This window comes from Atractosteus spatula, chromosome 1 (genome assembly GCF_055471065.1).
Source record: "Atractosteus spatula isolate fAtrSpa1 chromosome 1, fAtrSpa1.hap1, whole genome shotgun sequence".
In the NCBI taxonomy this organism is placed as follows: Eukaryota; Metazoa; Chordata; class Actinopteri; order Semionotiformes; family Lepisosteidae; genus Atractosteus; species Atractosteus spatula.
In genome coordinates this window covers 71,875,188-71,896,975 of record NC_142706.1, presented here as the reverse complement: position 1 = coordinate 71,896,975, position 21,788 = coordinate 71,875,188, and the positions used below count along the sequence as shown (strand labels likewise).

The 21,788-nt window shown below is 47.7% G+C and overlaps 1 protein-coding gene across 3 annotated transcripts in view; it reads right to left on the bottom strand.

Moving 5' to 3' along the window:
* Positions 1–19,964, bottom strand: part of mxd4 (MAX dimerization protein 4) — a 40,454-nt gene extending 20,490 nt beyond the window's left edge. Inside the window, exons 1-3 of one of the 3 annotated variants that reach the window (XM_088918297.1) lie at positions 19,734–19,964; positions 19,078–19,177; positions 14,176–14,205 (exon numbers count right to left, since the gene is read on the bottom strand). In XM_088918297.1, coding sequence (XP_088774423.1) covers positions 14,176–14,205; positions 19,078–19,177; positions 19,734–19,797 — 194 coding nt within the window. In that variant the 5' untranslated portion in view covers positions 19,798–19,964. Of the gene's footprint in view, positions 1–14,175; positions 14,206–14,486; positions 14,684–19,077; positions 19,178–19,733 lie in introns of those variants that run through there. The other 2 variants (XM_088918306.1, XM_088918288.1) reach the window with 2 other exon arrangements.
* Positions 19,965–21,788: the final 1,824 nt, after the last annotated feature.

Sequence of the window (21,788 nt, the reverse complement as noted above, 5' to 3'; positions counted from 1 at the left end):
CTGGTCAGGCGTGAACGAGGCCGTTCAAACCCCAGGCGCACACGCCCTGGCACCTGGCAGACAGGGAGCAGAGCAGCCCGGTCCCCGCAGGCTGACAGACAAACGGAGCTGCGGACGCCGGCGGTCTCGAAATCCCCTTTCCACGTCTTCGGCAAAACACAAACTTGTAACGCAAGACTGCCCGCGCACTGCAGATCTCAGCCGCCTTCCTCGAAACCATCGGCACTATCCAGACCAACACGCTCAATGCCACAGGCGCAGCTCGCCCAACAGAACCCATGCCGGAATACAGTACTTCCTCTCACGTTCAGCTCGATTTGTGTCTAAGTGCCAGGAAACGCTTTCTGCAAATTATGATGACAGTCAATCACGAAAGAACTAATTTCACATGACAGGACACATAAACTGCTGTAATTTAAATAACTCAAAACTGCTTAGGCCTATTTAGCCTTAGTTTATAGTGCTTAGGCCTAGCCTTAGACAGTTTATTTCCAAAAAAGTTTATTTCTAAACGTGTTTCTGCCTCAGTCTGTTTCTAGTTCTCATCAAGAGCTGAGATTAAACACACACGTTTACTTGTCATGCACGCAAACACCTGTATAACTACACACATCCATGGACTTTACGGTGCAAAAAGGGACAGTTTTACGCACCTAGCTCTGGACTATTTTTTAACGCTTCAGATTAAAAAAAGAAGTGGATTTTGGCAAATGCTCAAATGCTCGTTTGTATTCCGAGTCATTTGTTTTGTCTAACATTTTCTCTGCGACAGATAAAACAAGACAGATGGATATCATGCAACTTCTCAGTAAGGTGTGTTCATTCACATAATGGCTCCAGCAGATATTTGTACATGAAGCCACTGTAAAACTCTAGAAGAGCTGGCCGGGTTTCAGCTGAAGAGGGCTCTTCTGTTAGCCTCAGTCTGTTTCTTCATCCATCCATTTTCTAAACCACTCTATCCAACGCAGGGGAGCTGGAGTCTATCCCAACAAGCAGCGGGTGCCAGGACACCCAGGACAGGACGCCAGTCCATCACAGGGCACACACAGACACACCCAGGACAGGACGCCAGTCCATCACAGGGCACACACAGACACACCCAGGACAGGACGCCAGTCCATCACAGGGCACACACCCAGGACAGGACGCTAGTCCATCACAGGACACACACAGACACACACTGACACACCCAGGACAGGACGCCAGTCCATCACAGGGCACCCACAGACACACACAGGACAGGATGCCAGTCCATCACAGGGCACACACTGGCACACCCAGGACAGGACGCCAGTCCATCACAGGGCACACACAGACACACCCAGGACAGGACGCCAGTCCATCACAGGATACACACAGACACACACACTGACACACCCAGGACAGAACGCCAGTCCATCACAGGGCACACACAGACACACACACACAGACACACCCAGGACAGGATGCCAGTCCATCACAGGGCACACACTGGCACACCCAGGACAGGACGCCAGTCCATCACAGGACACACACAGACACACACACTGACACACCCAGGACAGGACGCCAGTCCATCACAGGACACAAACAGACACACACACAGACACACACAGGACAGGACGCCAGTCCATCACAGGGCACACACTGACACACCCAGGACAGGACGCCAGTCCATCACAGGGCACACACAGACACACCCAGGACAGGACGCCAGTCCATCACAGGATACACACAGACACACACACTGACACACCCAGGACAGGACGCCAGTCTATCACAGGGCACACACTGACACACCCAGGACAGGACGCCAGTCCATCACAGGGCACACACAGACACACACACTGACACACTCAGGACAGAACACCAGTCCATCACAGGACACACACAGACACACCCAGGTCAGGACGCCAGTCCATCACAGGGCACACACAGACACACACACTGACACACCCAGGACAGGACACCAGTCCATCAAAGGGCATACACAGACACACACACTGACACACACACTCAATTTCCCAGAAGCCAGCTCGCCTACCAGTATGTCTTTGTGCTACGGGAATGAACCAGATCTCCTGGAGGAAACCCACACGAACATGGGGAGAAAGTACAAACTCCCAACAGGTAGCACCCCAAGAACTGAACCCAGGGCCCCAGCGCTTCGAGGGAGGAAAGCTAAACACTGCGCCCCCCTGCCGCCCAGTGTTTTATGTCGATAAGAGTGAAATGACGCGCACTCCGTGTTGACTTCACATCGATGTTTTGCAAAACAAAGCGATGAGTGAAAGAGAAACCAGACACAGAGAGAGCGCCAGGTGGAACCCAGACAAAGGCATGAAACCACCCGCGTGGCTATACAGAGGCGCCGAGGGCGGGCCGCTTTCGAGAGATTAGAAACGTCAGGAGTCTGGGAGCGGATGTGCTGCTGCTGAGGTGCAGACCCCGCAGGAGGCTGTGATGGCGCGGGGCTCTGAGTGGTGAACCTCTACAGCTGCCGAGAACGTCACCCTCTGCCCCGCTCACCATGGCTTCTGAAGCGGCTCTGTCACTGACTCTGCAGCCAAGGAGCGGTACAGAGCAGGTGCTCCTTAACCCAGAGATCCCCCCTGAGAGACGTGGGAAGATGCTGCGCTTGCAAAGGAATTTCCCGTAATAGAATAACTGCGGCAGCTACATCACCCTGCAGCTCACGACTGGCAGCCCACTGAAGCGCAGCAGGTGTGAGCCTGGCCAGTAGCTCGGAAAGCTCAGGTTGCTGCTGGAGGAGGCGTTAGTGGGACCAGTAGGGAGCGCTCACCCTGCGGTCTGTGTGTCTCCAAATGCCTCAGTGTAGCAATGGGACTCTATACTGTAGACAAGACGCCGTCCTTCGGATGAGATGTAAAACCGAGGTCCTGACTCCCTGTGCCCATTAAAAATCCCAGGGCGTTTCTCGGAAAGAGTAGGGGTGTAACCCTGGTGTCCTTGTCAAATTTCCCCCTGGTCTTTACCAATAATGGCCTCCTAATAACTCCCATCTTTGAATTGGCTTCATCATAATGTTCTCCTCCCCACTGAGAGCTGCGGTGTGGTGAGTGTACTGTGAGCGCAGTATGGGCTGCTGTCGCATCATCCAGGTGGGGCTGCACACTGGTGGTGGTGGAGGGGAGTCCCCATGACCTGTAAAGCGCTTTGAGTGGAGTGTCCAGAAAAGCACTGTATAAGTGTAAGCAATTATTATTATTTTCTAAATGATAATAATAACAACATTCTCACTCTGGAACAAAGAAAAACATTTTTTATAAACATACATAATCTGCATATGTTTAGTTTCTTATTAAAAATTAAGAAACACACAGCGAAACACCAGACAACGTTCAGGACTGGACACACTGATAAATCCCTCAGCTTTAAAAGTGACCACAGGGAACAGTCTGCAGGGCCAGGTGACCAGTCATCATTCTCTCCCTCAAGCTCAGGGACAGGCGACAACGTCAGTGGACAACTGACGTTCAGCAAACTGAACTGAAGGAGACACTGGAACGGCTCGTGGTTCAAATTCTTGTTTGCAGCACAAAAAGGCACTTCGGGAGAGCATAACTACTCGATATAGAGGGTCTTTTAAAAGGAGTTTTCAGCTGGTCAGTCAACAGCAAAAAAGTCCAAGGAAGAGAATAAGCCTAAATGAGTTAAGACCTACATGAATCCAGGAAAGCAATACTCGCCCCTGCAGGTGACAGTTTAGTATCTCTTCAGATCGCACTTCCAGGCAGACACTAATCACCGTGTTCTAATCACCGTGAAATGAAGCCAAGCAGACACGCGTGTTATGTTGAGCTCCATTCTTTATGAGGGGGGGTCTGACAATTTTCTGCTTCGTTTTTCCCTCCCCATCCTTGGCAGTGCTGGCAGGCTGGCAGCCTCCGAAAAACAGGCAGTGGAACGAGGGTCCCCAAGGACAAACGCCCCGGGTTCTCAGTGCGAGCGCAGCTGTCGAGGCCAAGTTCGAAGCCCTGGGGGGGTGTGGCAGCGGTTCAACAAGGCCCACGGCGGAGGTGGAGGAAGAGGCCACTCAGCCCACTAGCCTGGTAATCGATCTGAGGATCGTGAACGCCAGAGTTGTCAGGGCAGGGCAGGTTATCCGCGCTCTCGGAACCCGTGTTACATATTCGCCTGCCTACTGCACATTCATTCACAGAACCCAAGTGAGGCAGGAGCCACAGACCTGTCCCTCTCGTGCTCCTCTCACACACCGCTCGCTCTGGCCGAGACAAAACGCACAGAAAACACACTTTGCCCTCGGCCGCCTCCTCCCAGGAGGCCACGCTGACGACGAGTTCATCGCTTTTCCGGCCAGACCAGCCCCGCAGGGCTCCCAGTCGCCAATCGAGCCGTTACAGGTGACTAGAAGCTCCCTCCTTCTCCGCATTGCAGAAGCTTGTTAGAAAAAAACGCCCAACTTCGCACGACAAACTGTCCCCCCGGCCCGAGCCGTGGAGTGTCTTATTTCCCCCTCGGTCGTGTGGCATTCCAGTGTTGTCAGGACCGCTGGTCAGGCCGGGCTCTAGCGTCTCATCGCCTGGCTGCTCCTGCGCCAGAGTCTGACCTCTGCTGAGCTTCACGGGCCCAGTCCTGCAGGCCTGACCTCCCAGGCGTACCCCGAGCGGAAGAGCCCAGAGCTGCTGAGACAGGGGTGCAACGAGCTCACTCCAGCGTGTTGGCAGAGCGCGTGGCGGAACAGGGGGCTTCACCCAGGGGCGTGGTCGGCCGGGCAGGGAGGCAGGGACAGGGCAGACACAGGGGACAAACACGAGGCAAAAGAAGCTGGATTGTCTGTTCTAGGAAGAACATGGGTCCAGATCCACTCAGCTGTCCATCCGCATAGGACAGACTGTGTCACACTGACGCTGTCACTGATCCTCCTGCCTTGCACCTGGCCTGTGCAAATACGCCGACATTTCTACACGTTCTGCAGTGTTGTTTACAGAGCTGGGTGTCTTATCTGCACAGCAAGCGTTTCATAGTCATGCAAATTTAGGATGCTTCCACAATACCACTGCGCTGCACCCTGGGGGTGAGGCAAAGTTTCCAGCTCACAGGTCCCCAGATCTAACCAGAAAACACGCTTCTGCCTGCACTCCAGGGGGCCAGCTGGAGAGCTATGCAGGCAGAGTGTCCTGCTGGGTTCAGGTAAACAGGAATGGCCCAGTAGGGGGCGCCACTATGCGGCAGGAGTCACGGATGCCGGACAGCTGCCATCAGAGCTGAAAGCAGACAGGCCGATGCCACCAAGAGCACAACAGTGCTAGCGGCAACCAAGACGTTTCACTTTATCCTTTCTAATTCCGAAACGCCAGCGACAGTCCAGCTGTGTTTTCTAACATATTATTTTTTGCTGTGGTTGGAAGTCATTAAGAGGCTTATTGTGAATCCTGATCTCTCCCTTATTGCAAGGCTTAATGGTGTTTTGATCAGTTATTTTACAAACACAAGGGATTATTCACAGGCCATTCACAACGCTCCATCAAGAGTCACTCATTCACAGTGTTCTTCCAACACTCACTCACTCACAGCCCTGCTCCAACACTCACTCACTCACAGCCCTGCTCCAACACTCACTCACAGCCCTGCTCCAACACTCACTCACTCACAGCCCTGCTCCAACACTCACTCACTCACAGCCCTGCTCCAACATTCACTCACTCACTCACAGCCCTGCTCCAACACTCACTCACTCACTCACAGCCCTGCTCCAACACTCACTCACTCACTCACAGCCCTGCTCCAACACTCACTCACTCACTCACAGCCCTGCTCCAACATTCACTCACTCACTCACAGCCCTGCTCCAACACTCACTCACTCACTCACAGCCCTGCTCCAACACTCACTCACTCACAGCCCTGCTCCAACACTCACTCACAAACTCCATGCAGACAGTATTCCAGGCCCAGATCTGAGCCCAGGACCCCAGGGTTGCAATGCAAACCAAAGTGCCACCAAGCCAGCCCAGCTCACATCAATCCGCTGGAAAACAAATGTGCTAAACGGCCTTCTCTTGGTAGGAAACTTCATGTTCTTACAGGGGGTGAAAACCCAAGGAAGGCGATGCACTTGGACCAGACCTGAAAGAGACTACAGAACACTGAACACCAACACCACGCACTGCATGTGTGACACCAAAACCACAGTGCTGCGCAGCACGGCTATCAGATGCTCTGGCTCTAACAGTAAGTTTGACCTACTTTCCTTAGGGCAACCTAAAACACACAGCTACGTTTTCACAGATACTTTAGAAAATCATGACCCTGCATTTTCCTATGCTTTGTGACCATGCTCCTAGCCAGAAAGATAAGTATAAAAGGAGGAGATTACTGTGAACTGTTGACTGCTGGAACAAACAAAATATCAGCTGAATCACAGAGCTGAGTAAACAGCAACTTGGCTGTGAGTCAAAAGGTGAATGTGCATCAGCAAGCTATAAAAACTAACAGCTTCAGTGCCCAAACTTCACCAGAAACGAATCTGAAAATTTAATTATTGCTCATGTGCATTTAAATTGTGCTACTGTACTTTTATTACTCCTTGAGCTCAGCACAGTTTGGATGCATTTAAACTGCACTATTGCAATCGTATTGCACTGACCTACGGTTTAAACTACACTGCTCAATTATTAATAAAAAAACGTCTTTTTTTAACTCATGTGAGACATAAGCAAATAAACAAGAAGAGATGCTGCCTGTCAGATAAAACGAAATAATGTGGTTTCCAACGGAATTATGTATGATTAGATTACTTTTAACTGTTATTTATTTCACACAGTTTTTTCTTATAAGCATTTAGAAAAACCTCCCTTCAAGTGCAACGAAGTGTTTTACTGTCATCTCCACATGCCTCCGTTAAGCTATGAAGACCTACACGTTGAAGGCCCTCAGAAACACACACCTATAATCTTGGCACCGTCGAGCCCGTTTCTGCGGCGCAGCGCAGCGCGACCGAGGGAGCCGAGGGCTCGGAAGAGACGCGCGCCCTTCACTTCCTGCGCTCTTGCCGAGTCAGCGGAAAAGCTGGCCGCCGGCGAGAGGGGGCTCTCTCGGACAGGGCGCGATCCCCAGCAGGGGGCGCAAGAGAAAACGACAGCAAAGAGCAAAACAGCGCGATACCGTCTGCCTCTCGAACCGCACCGCGCATATGTTCTCGCCGCAGTTGCGATATTTCTCTGCCAGTTTCATTTTGGAGTGGATATGCAGCATTCTAAATAAAGTGTTTCGCTTTACTATACTCTTTAAGCCAGGCAATAGGAAGGCATGGAGACGCTTTTGCATCATATCTTAACATAATCTTCCACCCAGTATCGGAAAACCTCTTATCCTGTACAGGGGATATCTAAACTTCCTGGATGGGATGCACGGTAAAACTAATCAAACCGACGCAGCAAGATTCGAGTCGGTGGGAGAAAAGCGGAGCTTTCGGTAAAAAATGAAGAGACAGACAAAGGGAAATACACCAACTGAGTGCAGATAAACACGCTAGGCAGCAATCAAACCTTCTGAGAGTCTGGCTCAAGCCAAAACAATTTGTATCAAGCCCATAACTTGGATTCTTTCAACGAGATCCTCCAATCAGGACAGGAGGCGCTTCTTTACACAAAGGGTGGTGGGAGTGGGGAACAAGCTACCCAGCCATATGGTCTAAGCCGATACCCTGGCTCCTTTCAGGAAATTGCTGGATAAGATCCTGGGATCAGTTACCTACTACCAAACAGGCTAGATGGGCTGATCTCTGCTTTGCATCCTTTCTTATGGTCTTGAACCCAAGACCCTGGAGCTGTGAGGAGGCTGTGTTAACCTCAACAGTAGTGTGCTGACTCTCATGTAACCTTACAATACTTAAAATGCATACTGTATGTTTTTATATTTCACATGTAGTCTTCACTTGATTTCCATTAATCAGAATTTATGAGTTATGATGTTTTCATTATATTAAAAGAATCTGCAAACACTGTGTTTAGCACAAGCAAACCTTGAATCAGGAAATAGTCTGTTTGTATTTTAAAGGAAACCGGCCCATAGCGTGGATCCACCTGTGGTTTTCACGTTTAATGGAAACTGTATTTTCTTCATTATTTATCTGAAACTTCATTACCATTTGTACTATGTACAATGCCCTGTTGTATGTGCTCCTGACCATGAAAGGACACTATATAAAACTAGTCCAAGACTGGATTTACAAATCAGGTTAGTCTAAACTCTACCTAACAACAGATAAATACGAAGTTTAAAAGAAAGAGGGTCTGAATAAGGCGGCACACTGTTGCAGTGGATAGCATTGCTGCCTCACAACGCTGGGACCCTGGGCTCAATTCTAGACCCAGGGTGCTGTCTGTGTGGAGTCTGTATGTTCTCCTCGTGTTTATGTGGGTTTCCCCCGGGTGCTCCGGTTTCCTCCCAGAGTCCAAAGACATACTGGTAGGTTGACTGCCTTCTGGGAAAATTGGCCCTGAGGCAAGTGTGTGTGTTTGTCTCTGTCTGCCCTGCAATGGACACACAATGGCGTCCTGCCCATGGTGTACCCTGCCTTGTGCCTGTTGCTTGCTGGGATAGACTCCAGCTCCCCCTTGACCCTTAAATGAAGAAAGCGGTTAGAGAATGATCATATGGGAGGACTGATGTGATGGATATTTAGTAAGGATGAGTTGCTCACTGCACTGAAGGGGGAAAAAGTCCGATTTCCACTGCCTTACCCTGTAAGTCCTCCCAAGATCAACAAGATTGCAGGAAAAGAAGGAGAACGAGAAATCTGATTGTGTCAAATTCTTAAGCTCTTTGGAGTGAACCCCAAATAGTGACCTGTTACTTTAAAAGAATGTAAAACCTTTTACAATAAGTTAACATTTACATCAGGACCATGACTCAAGAGTGCAGTACAGGTTTCTATTTTTCTTTCTGGTGGGTTAGTGAAAGCCAAACAAAGCCACAAGCTCAGACAGAATGTATGTTTTTTTGAATGGCAAGTGCAATTAAAAATCACTTAAACACTTAAAATTATAATTCTCAAATGTAAAAGCCATTTAACGCCCTTACATTGCAAAAAAATCATTTTAATGATATTGTTCCTCCAGTTTAAACTGCAATATCTGTGTACAAGCCAGTAGTAATTTGACACAGCCCACCTAAGACAGGTACATCAACAGTGCTCAGGGCCAGCCCACCTGAGACAGGTACACCAACAGTGCTCAGGGCCAGCCCACCTGAGACAGGTACACCAACAGTGCTCAGTGCCAGCCCACCTAAGACAGGTACACCAACAGTGCTCAGTGCCAGCCCACCTAAGACAGGTACACCAACAGTGCTCAGTGCCAGCCCACCTGAGACAAATACACCAACAGAGCTCAGGGCCAGCCCACCTGAGACAGGTACACCAACAGTGCTCAGTGCCAGCCCACCTGAGACAGGTACACCAACAGTGCTCAGTGCCAGCCCACCTAAGACGGGTACACCAACAGTGCTCAGTGCCAGCCCACCTGAGAAAGGTACACCAACAGTGCTCAGTGCCAGCCCACCTGAGACAGGTAAGCCAACAGCCCTCAGTGCCAGCCCACCTGAGACAGGTAGGCCAACAGCGCCAAGTGCCAGCCCACCTGAGACAGGCAGGCCAACAGCCCTCAGTGCCAGCCCACCTGAGACAGGTAGACCAACAGCGCTCAGTGCCAGCCCACCTGAGACAGGCAGGCCAACAGCGCTCAGTGCCAGCCCACCTGAGACAGGCAGGCCAACAGCCCTCAGTGCCAGCCCACCTGAGACAGGTACACCAACAGCCCTCAGTGCCAGCCCACCTGAGACAGGTACACCAACAGCACTCAGGGCCAGCCCACCTGAGACAGGTACACCAACAGCACTCAGGGCCAGCCCACCTGAGACAGGCAGGCCAACAGCCCTCAGTGCCAGCCCACCTGAGACAGGTACACCAACAGCACTCAGGGCCAGCCCACCTGAGACAGGTACACCAACAGCACTCAGGGAACCAATACCCAAGTATAATTCATGTCAAAACAACTGACAGAGCTTCAATATGCTTATGAACTGGTCAGACCCAAACCCCAAATGTTTTGGAGTCAGAGACACTGGAATCGGCATGATATTCCATCTCTGGTGACCAAAGAGCACTGCATAATTTTCTCTGTGTTACTTCTGACCTCAGATGAATTTCTGCTACTGCACACACTTTGGATTTCAGCAGAAAGAAGCAAATGGAGTATTCCTTTTAGAAATGTGTTTGCATGACATTTCACCTGCATAGATAACTAGAGAGGAGGCCTGCAGAAAGAAAAGGCACCACAAACACTTTTGTTTTGCTTCATTAAAAAGCACTGTGAGAAAAAAAGAAGGAGGCTTTTTTTTTTGCAGGACTATTTGTCTCATTTCCTGTTTGTCAAGGACTCCTTAGCAGCGTGTGACCAACTGGGAGGGGAGGTTAGAGGGGTCGTCCAGTTCTGAAAAATCAGTGAAACAAATCTTCACGTTGAAAACAGGTCAGAAAAAGCACGAAAGCAGAGGGACGGCCAGGTTTCGCTGCAGCGCGGTTTTACAGATCTCGACGTGGACCTGCAGCAGAAAATAGCCGAAGCAGAGGGAGAGGCAAAAGGAAGAGGCTTCGCCCAGAAAAAAAAACCACCAGTGCCACAGTCGTCCACGTCTTGACGTCACAGTCGCACTTGGCAGCTCTCCGCGGGCGTGCACGCGGCCGAGGATGAGTAATGCTCTGCAGAAATGACACGGCATTCCAGCTCACTGCAGGGCAGTGACAGCCCTGCCAGCGATAAGCTGCAACAGGGGCCAGCTGCAGCAGCAGCCGAGGGGCGCAGGAAGAACAGCCGGGATTCGCTCGCAGTCAGCCTGCGAGCAGAACCCATCACCCCTGGCGACGCTTTTATGAGGCGCGTTTTCTGTCGAGTCAAAAGGTAAAAAATTAAATACATATCGAAAGGTCAGAGTTGGGTCAAAAGAGACAGTGGCGCTTTGCATTTACCGATCTCCACCCCAGATCTTTGCTGTCTCCCAAGTGCTGCCAGAGATAATTCGGGGTGTGGGGGCGCTGCTCGCCGTTCTCAAGTGAGCTGGGGTCTTAGCGGTCGAGAGCCGCCGCCGCCGCGCAGGACAGAAACACAAGACAAAACGCAACTGCTTATGGAAATAAAAAGTTTGAATGTCGCCCTGTTGCACTGGCTTTCCTTTATTTTTGTTTTTGATTAATCACATCCACAGGAAGGCAGCAGGCCGTTTCCTGAGCTTTTTCTGCCCCCCTCCCAGTGCAAAGCCTGTAATCATTAACTTTTCTGACGGCTTTAAGAACGAATTACTCCTCCGATTAAGGACTAAGAAGTGACCTGTCGTCAGGGTCTTGACAAAAATATCCTGCATGCAAAACATAAGTGAAAGGCTTGTTTAGCAGACTCATAAGAGGGCTTCCACTTTTCTGAGGCTCTGTAACATTAATACACCTCTCTCTCTCTCTATAGTGCCTCATTATGCACAAAACTAGGCCTCAGAATCCGATTATATCTGCCTGTTTCTTCTGTCCCTGAATATGGGATACTTTTAAACTGGTAACAGATTCCAGCAGGCAACCTCCATACAGGAAAATCTTTTTTTGTTGAGCAATTCTGTGAGGGAATTACCAAAGGCAATGAAAGTCAAGATCACACTATAAAAAGGCAAGATTTCCAACGTAACAACATTTACGACATCAATTCTTGTCTTAAATTAAAATTAACCAGGCTGTTTATTCAGCATCTCTCCACACAGTGTGACACATTGCGGTATCATCAGTTTCCACAATAAAGCACAGCACCAACAAGCAAGCAATTTTGACAATGATGGTGCCTGATAGTGCAATAACCTGCACTTTTTGAAATTTACTGTGTCATTCAAGAAAAAGGTTTATGCAAGACAACTTACACTGGGAATCAAAGTGTTTCAACAGAAATACCTTGAACATCTTGCAACACGGCCTTACAAAGAAATGAGTCTTGCTTCACTGGTCCTACAGTGTCATGTTCAGGCATTAACATTTTAACACAAAACATTACTAGAAGACATCAGCAGCAGAAAAATGCACCCAGTAAAGACACAGTTTATGACATGCATTGAGCTATGATTATCAGTTAAAAAGAAAACAGTTCAGGGCTTTTAAGGCACAACAAACAAAGATATGGTTACTTTAACATAAAAAATGGTTCTACTACAGGTTTAAGTGCAACACAAACATGTTACAACTTATAAGACTTCATTACTTATCAAGGAACTCTCAATTCAAGATACTGTATCATACAGAACATTAAGAAATGGATGTAATGTTTTAAACATTCCTACAGTCAGTGAGCAATAATTTGCCAGTGCTCCAAAATGACCACAGTGATAAACATTTCAGGAACACCAACCAAAATTCACCAACTTAGTATTATAGTGAATATCCTATATTTATGGTGTAGCATAAGAGATGCAAGAGACATAAGAGAACAGACTCTGCAAAATATAAAATCTGATTAATTCAGATTCAACCCACCAGAACACCCTTCAGAATGAGGGAGGGGACAGTTGTGAAAATATATACTACACCAAGCTATACAAAATCACCTAAAACACAGCTGGGGGCTGAAACAACTTTTTTTCCCCCTTTTCTCTTATCGCCAATAATCATGAAAAAACCTGCTTAGTGATTCAGAGAACGACTTGCAGAGCAAAATAAAATTGTTTTCAAATACATAGTTTCTTAGTTTCTTTACATTTACAACCACCCACTGCCCCCAAAAAAGGAAGTGATCTCAATTCTCCAGTGTTACAGTGCAGTCAGGCTGTGAGGATATATGCCCATACATGTTTTGCCCATTTCAGCAGTTACTCACCACCATGTGACCAACACATCAAGAGATCACAACTCACAACATATCACCTTGATAAAGCTATCTCAGTACAGGACTAGCTGTAGTGCAAAATATAGGCTAATTTAAACAGCCTGTATAACCAGAACATCAGACTCACTCAATTATTTCTGTATATTCTGTATCCATGTATGCACATATAAGAAAAAAAAATTAAATTAGGTGTACATTTCATCCTCTCTTAATCCCCTCTACAAGAGACAAGATACACATCCTTAGGCGTTCTGGTATCTAGAGGAAGCACTGCTAAAATTGTAGAGCCGATAAAAAAAGAAATCGCCACTACATTCAGCATTTATCCCACAGGACACGAGAAGAGATCTTTTCTCTGATTTCTCGCACGGCACAAGAATAAAATGTCCTGGATGTTAAAAAGACACGCACTGCCCGTCAAAGTCTAACTGACACCGCTTTCTCCAGGAGCTGATCTCACTGTTGAAGGTTTGCTGTGCTGATCCTCTCTCTGTGACAGTGTCTGGTGCCAATCAAGTCTATACAGAACCTGAAGCACAGGTCTCCACTTCCTCAAACTGACCCGACTGACCTTCTCCTAAACTCCAAACTCCAGGCCAAGAGCTCTACAAGTTGTGTCCCTCTGAGCACGTTGCAGACAGCAGCCTGAAACAGGGTATGCACGAAACACACTTTCCCTTGCTGGAGCAACAGGCATTTTGCACAGAGGTGTGCAGTGCACACAGGATGGACAGATCATTTGACCAAACTCTGACGTGCTCATCCTTGAAACATACAATTTGCAGCTGAAGTGGACTGACAGGTCGGCTGAATGTAATCGCTTTCCACACTAAAGACTGGAGCTGTTTTAAATTATCAGGACTCGTCACCTACAACTACCTTTCAAGCAAGTAAACAGGGTTCGGTGTTCAATACAGCAACAGGATGCACATATGTACAGTAAAAAAAATGGTAATCTGCTGTACAAGGAACAAATTGGAACTGCATTTAAAAACCGAGAGCAGGAGGCACTTCTTTACACCAAGGGTGGTGGGAGTGTGGAACAAGCTAAGCATCACAGAGCACTAAGCCCTGCCCACAGGCTGAAATGGATCTGAGCAAGAAATGTCTGCCACAGGAGCATAGAAAAAGTGCAAATCTGACGAGACAGCTCTTGTGATAAGAAGGAGCAGCTGAATTTCTTAAAACACATGCACACACAAACACATACAAAAACGTCCACACCAGTTATTCCTCAATACTGGAATAGCGGAAAAAGGCCAGTGGAATAGGAAGTGGTCTCTCCAGTCACTTACCTATGCTTTTCAAGCTCGTTGTGTGATGACCTGCAAGAAGGGGGGAAAAAAACAACAAAAGGCTGTTACTGGTGGCGTACTAAAAAAAGCACAGGTTAAGAAGAGAAAACAGTAACAGATCTCATGGAAAAAAATGTGTGTCGGAAAAGGCTGCATTTTTTTATCAAAATCAAGGTTTCCAGACCAAATCTGCCACACATGATTTATCAAAAAACAGATACGCAAATGTTTTTTTTAAAAAAAACATCAGACAAACTGATCTTAATGACTTGGAAATTTACAAAAAAAAAACTACCCAAAAAGACAAGTACCAAAAGAGAGCTGCAGCCTGGTGAAATGTCCTTGTAAAAGCAGGAGGAGGACTGAGGAGGCACCACAGCCGATCTGTCCTTTTAACTTCTGACCATCCTACGCTCCACGGGCAGAAACGTTCAGTGCGGCCCGCAGAGACTGGGCTTGTCTGCACCAGCGCAGGACAAACACTGGCTGCCATTGCAGGACATTGAAGAGGTAAGGAAACCCAGAAAAGCAAAGTTAAGCAGAGCTTCAGCGTGGTTAAATGGAGCAAGTTAATAAAGGAGAGCTCTACAGCAAATGAGGGTGGAACAATGTCGAGCCGACAGTGTGGGCTCTGTGGAAAGGCAGAACAAATTGAAGATTTAATGATTGGGGGGGGGAATCTGGGAGCTGGATTAAAACCAGTCAACCTTAACAACCATGTCCACCTTGGCCCAGAACCCGGTGCTCTTCGGTATATTAATAGTGCAGAGATCCAGGGGCTTAGGTTCCTAAGCCTCACTGACTGCACAGTCACAGAGGAACTGGACAGATGTAGCCTGAGCAGCTTGGTTCTCATGCAATGAGCCAGAAGACTGGTTCTAAAGTGGACTCTTGTACAACACTGTGCACGTTATATAAATCCTGACACACACAATTACAGCCACGAATTTACATAACCTATGGTTTTGCGAAACCCCGCTGGGCGATGCAGAGCTGAAGTCCAGTTCTATTTTTTTTTTTAAAGCTTTGCACATCGTACGTCAGAAGTACTGCGGTTCTTGTTTGCGTCAGGCTGTGAAAAAATTGAAAAAACGAAAAAAAGGGTATTTTCAGTCTGGAGAGGAGCAGCTTCTGAAAAATAACGGTGAGAAACAGGGCAGGGAAGGGCACGTAGGAGTACGCCGAATAAAGCCAGGGAAACCGATGTTCGATTTGTGCAAGAAAACAGCCGGCCTGAGAAGTTGGACTGTAGTGCATCGATAGCACACGAAAAGTGCACGTCAGCTAATGAGGCAAGGAACATGCCTGTAAAAACTACACCTGCTAAAACTCAAATCGAGCGGAAGGAGTAACAGCCTGGCCCTTTTCCTTTTTCTGATCGAGGCGTGAACCCATATTTTGGTATTTTGTGCGCGGTAGAGCTCATTATCAAAAAGGGGGGGGGGAGTCAGGGGGTGGGGGAGGCTATCAGGAACCGACCTCAAGGCGACAGAAATGATTTTCACCTATGAAGAGGTATGACGGGATCGACGACCGCTCCTTGAAGACGCCGCTCTGTTGGGGAGCCGGGCTGGCTGTGGTCGGATCCCGGACTCCAGAGGGTAGCCAAGGCTCGGCTGGAGAAGGGGCCCGGAGCGCGTGCGGAGATTCAGGAAGGGAAAGGGAATGAGCGGCCTCGTGCTCCCCTCTCGGCAGTAAAGTTCGGATTTTTCGAGAGGGGGAGCGGGACACACAAGGCAACATGGAAAATGAAAAGCCGGCCTGGACTGCATCCACTCATCTCAATTCTAACCGTTTTATCCAATGGGGGGTCACAGGGGGAGCCAGAGCCTATCCCAGCAAGCAGAGGGGGTGCAAGGCGGGGTACCCCCTGGAACCCACACACGCTCACACCAGGGCCTGTTTTCCCGATCCTCAATAAACTCGCCAGTATGTCTTCAGACTGTGGGAGGACAGTGGGAAACCGAGTGAGAACGTGCAGACTCCACACAGACAGCACCCCCGGTCCGGAACTGAACACAGGGAAAAAGCACTGCTAACGACTGCGTCACTGTGAAACCCTGAAGGTTTAAATTAATAGTTCAATGTCGCACAACCTCTACGGGACAAAATTATAAGTCAGAAGCGGAAGCAAAGAATAAAATGTTCAGTGATTTTTTTAAGACTCTCTTAATTGTAATCTTTTTAATTCGTTAAAACACTGGCCCCCAGCAGTGCAGAAAATATTAAGTAATGCACACTAAAAAAAAAGGCTGCTGACAAATTCAATGTTATCTGAGATCTGCTAATGTATTTACTATTGCATTTTAGCACAAATACATTGATTGAACAGCTACTAGGCAACGCTGAAATTCAATATAAATCAGACATTGTAAAGAATAGAATCTCTTTATGATGTGCCAATACTGTGCACTTCTGAAGAGGTGAGCCATCAGTGCACAGCTTTCTTTCACTGCTGTGAATTCAGACGCTAAAAAATGTTAACTCGACACAATAACAAATCCCTGTACTTCCACCATCCTTTCTGCCCTTGGCCTGTTATTCTCTTTTAAGGCTCTGACACTGAAATGTTTCAAATTCGATATCTTGTTTTCCCAGAAGAAAAAAAAACGAAGTAGCACATGAAGAGAGGAGCGCTTTTAAATGCTGAGCAAATTAAATGCATTTTATCTCTGGTGCAAAAATAGTCCAGCGAAGAAGTCGCGAGTTTATCTTCCCCTCACATGCGCAGAGCAACAAGTACAGAGCTGCAAGATACAAGAACGACGCTTTTTGACAGGCTTCCTTGTGTATATATATATTCCTCGTGTAAACGAAAACACCAAAGTCACACCTGGAATTTTATGGGTCCTCTCTCGTCACGCATAACTTCTGCACAGGTGTTACTTCTGTAGATGGTTAATTTCTACAAGCTGTGGAGAGTGTGTGGGCTCATCGGGCACACAAACCCGGCGGCATAACACGGCTTTCCGACTCCAAGGGATAACACTCGGGGCCCCGAGAGACGCCCTTTTTCTAGACTATACAGAAGTGGCAATTAGGCAGGGCTCTTTAACCCTCCTCTTGTTCTGGCGCAGGGGTCGCCGCTTAACTGCAGCGGAGGAGTTGCAAGAGTTTTAAAACACGGGCAGTCCTGCGCCGCGCTGTCACTGTAAGAAAGGCGGCCTGCGGCGCACAGCTGGTCGGTCTTCGAGAGCCGAACAAAGCGGGAGGGTCCGTCCTGCTGGGTCGGCGAGGCCGGCAGGCCCGAGCGGCAGCAGCAGAGGGGAAGGCTGCACACGGTTGGTCCAATTAATTAATTACCCTGGCGCGCACACGTGACCGTCCCATCCCGGGCGGCCAGCGCTCCTGTCAGGAGTTACACTTGGGCTGGCATTTCCTGGCAGCAGGAAAGTACATCACCACTCCCTGAGGAGAATGATGAAATGTATCGACCACACATCTCTGCAATTTGACTAGTCATGAATGTAACACCGCGGCGCACGCAACTCTTGTTTTCCTGCCCTGCCTTAAAAACGCTACACAGTATACTGTGTATATATATATATTTTTTTAATCCGCACGCTGATAGACGTCACGCTTTCGTTACAGCTCTGAAACTAAAGAAAGCCTGTTCGGCGCATTAAAAAAAAAAGATCAACGTTTGAGGCTGTCGAGAGTGCCGCTCAAAATAAAAGTTTTGAGTTTTAACTTAATTCCTCCGTAACCGGGCTTTCTCCTCGTTAACAGACGACGAATTACTATCCTTCATTGCTTACTTCTTAACCCTCTCTTTCTTCACGACCGTACGAAACACTAAATTGAAAGTGTCGCGGCTCTACCCCGAAATGCTAAAAGCCACAACTTGGAGAACGCGGTGCTGACGATATTAGAAGTATTATTTTTACACGCCACGACTGTGTGGAGAGCACGAACATCAGGGCTCATGTCGGCCAACTCAAGCCGGCACTGCACAGGAAAAATAAAAAAATATATATATCATCATAATCTACAGGTACAGTCCTCAGACGACAGCCGCGCGTTATTTTAATGCCTCCGTGTCTCCGTGTAGAAAATAGCTCCTGCGTTTTGCGTTGCACGCCTGTGTCACTTCGTCGGGATAAGCTGGAGAAAAAAAAAAGTTGTTTTTTTTCTTTTAAAAAAAAAGGTGAAATATTGCTTTAAGAGACGACGCACGTACACAGCTTGCTCGGGGCATCGCCTGGTCAGCCACATAAACAGCGAAGGAGGGCGCCCGTCCCGGGGGCCGGCCGAAAATCGAGCCAAGAAGTCAAAAAACTGAATCCAAAAACCTGCAATAAAGTCGCTTCTTCCCCGGACCGTCCCGTGAACTCGCACGACCCCGTTTCGATGCGGGATGCCAGCGGGGGTCCCAAATGTTGTTTTTCTTTTACATATCGTGACACAAAAAAAAACAACCAGAAGTCAAGGAGGAGGATACACGATGCTAACTCGACTATACAAAAGTATATATTATTTTTAAAAAAATCCACATCTTTCCGAGCGATTAGGTAAATCAAGTGTAATTACTGGCAGAGGAGGGAGGTGTGTGTGTGTGTGTGCGGGGAGGGGGGGGTGGAGATGATCAAGTGGGGTGGGGGGGTGCTCCAGCCCTCCCCAGCAGCAGAAGAAGGAGGAAAATAATCTCAGGTAACAGTGCGTGGCTTTATATTGTGGTAAGAGATTAAAAGCACAAGCGGGCTGAGAGAAAGTGGAGTTGTGAAGTTGATGTACGCGTGGCAGTGTTTATATCAAAACAGACAGAGCCAAGCCCTACAGGGAAAATGGCGATTTTGACATGAGAGGCAGAGGTGAATTAACAAAGCCGAATAACGATGAACAGCAGAGTATCTGGTTGTTGTTTTTTTTTTTTACTGTACCGACAAAAGAACCAATATTTACCTATTGTTCTGAGTTTTTCTTGAAATTGGCGAAGCTTTCGTTTTCTTTCTGGAAAAGTCGCTATTGTACGGTAAAACTGATGCATAACCATGTTCTGCTTCTAATAACAAAGTAAACAAAATCATCGTTAATGTCTTTTGCAACATCTGCTGGACCTTTACAGAGGACTTCATTTCAGACAAATGCACACAATCATCGCCGCTGTGACTGCAGACACGAATGTCCTTAGATCGTTCAAATAATAACATGACTGACAGGAATGTCATTCGCTGTATTATTATGATATTGTGATCACAATATGCTAAATACTGTATCTGCAAACGACCTGAAGAGACGTATCGTAAGAACCAAAAGGCTACATAAAGACCAGAGCTTGTTTGAGTCATGCATTATTGTTTTTTTTTAATATAAAAGACAGCATAAATACTTCGCTCCAAATTTTATTGACTACATCGAATCCCCTAAGTAGCTACACGTAGCAGGTTAGCAGTGTGCATGTTCAGTTCCCAATTTCAGCTAAACTGGGTGCACAATACGACTTTAAAGAAAAAGTATAGCATCTAGTCCTGGGCGAAACTATTTCCCAGCAGTGTCTGCAATATATGTGCACGATTTTCTTTCCCTGCAAAACGAAGAAGGCAGTTTTAATAAAATACCTCTGTCTCTTCTCTCCAAGTATTCTGCAGCCTCCAGGAGAATTAGAAGAGAGTTCAGTTCCATCTCGCTGTCTTATTTAAAAAATAAAAATTTATATACAGAAAATCTTTTGTAAAAATATATATATTAAAACGAAATCAGAGAGGTCAATTGGAATTGGTCTGTTCGGAATCTGGGGGGACTTCCAACCAAGTCCATATCAAACTGCTCCTCAACTAAAAGCGACTCACGGATTGACAAACCCACCGCCCAATCACATTGCACGGTGTGGCAAGGGGGCGTCGTCTATAGGCCGGCCCTGGCCAATGGCAAGCCTCTGCCGCTGGGGTTACAGTAAAATGTTGATAGAACGCTCATGCACTGAGAATTGGGTCTTGATTGGCTAGACCTTGATAGTAACAATTTAGAAGCTGAACCCTAGCAACAGCACGTGTGACCCAGCCTCCTAAGCGCCCATTGGCCGGATTCACACCTTGCTTGCTCCTGATTGGTGAAGAGCGGGGGAATGGGCGTGTATTTGACTTGTCCAGTGAAACATGAACTTGACGTTGCTGCGGGGAAGCAGGAGGAAAGGCTAACTTGAGCTAGGAAAGGTCTGTAAAGATCAAGGCCTGTGTGAAAAACGTGTTACTCCAATAATTTGTAATTTAAAAGGAAAATACACGTGCGCCACTCGTCAAAGTAAAGCCACTTACTTTTTGAGACTACGTGTCGTACGCGGCCTGTTTCTAATAAATGGCAAAACGAAAACAGAGTTTATAAAAAAGCCGCTCTTCTTCATGTCATTGTTGATAGTCCCTTACCAGTATTGCCCGAGTCTATTTGTAACATAAAGGCTGGGAAATTAAAGCTGTTGCGTGACCCGCATTATCACCAAGGAAGTTGCTTGTTTTAAAGCGCTGTGTTTTCATAGCAATCCGTAAACATCTACAGAAGGAAATGGAAAATAGGCTCCGTGGAGCAGAGTCCTGTAGCTTTGCTACAGCATATTCTCGGGGGGTTAAATCCATGCTTGAAAAACTAAAAGCTAATTGTTTCAACTGTCGTTGCGCGAACGATGGGCAATACTTTTATTATTTAAAAAAAACTTCCAAACGAGATGCACGAATGTTTAGCAAAAGCAGTAAAAACTCCAAGCAAAACGAAACCGTGTCCCGTATTCTCTAAGCACTTAAAGGGGGTTATTCAGTACCAACCCGCGTTAGTATCCTGTGTTGTTGGGGTTGTTGTTGTTGTTGTTTTTTTTTGCTTTTGCATTGTGTTGAGGCATCCGCGAAAGAATGACGGAGATGCCGCTAGGAAGGAGGAGGAAAAAAATAAGGTTTTGAGACGTGCAAAACGTGCCGGCCCCTCCACGACACAAGCGTGGGAATGTATGGCGGTGAAACTGCGCTTGAGGTAGTCCTTGCGTACGTGCTACCTCCTGCGTTGGCAGGTAGTATAACGCATGTCCGTGTTCATCAGCAGGGATGGCTCAGGGGATGCTCATGGTACGGGTCAGCGGGCGGAGAGGTGTCACCGCCGGGTCCTTCGTACCATGAGCCCAGGCGGATGCCGCCGTGTCTGCGACTTCACCTTCGCGGAGAACGCGTTCACTGCAGGGTCCCCCGGTTTTTTAGACAGTTCGGGGGGTCTTGGAGGGCCCGTGTGTCTGCAGGTTTCCATTCCCGGCTGAACAAAGTTCACAGCCTTTCCCGGCTCCTCGGCCGCGGGTGTTGTGAAGAGACCCGGGCAACCTTCAGGACCAGGGCTGGCGAGCTGAGTCAGGACGAGTGATGTCAAAAGCCAGTGAACCACTCAGTAACGGGGAATAATGAGGAGTGACGCCAGGTAGCCTCGACGATGGGCAGAGTTAAGCCGGACCCTATATTATTACTTGTTTTCACCATTTCTATGTCATTGTCTAACAGCCCCGGGTGTGGAATCACACTAAAACGCAGCGCTGTGGAGGTTCATTCATTTCAAAAGTCTCAGGGCCTTCCTCTCCGAAAATATCCGCATCGTTATTACACGGATCCACACTGATTTTTTTGACATATCTCGTTTTCTGAGTA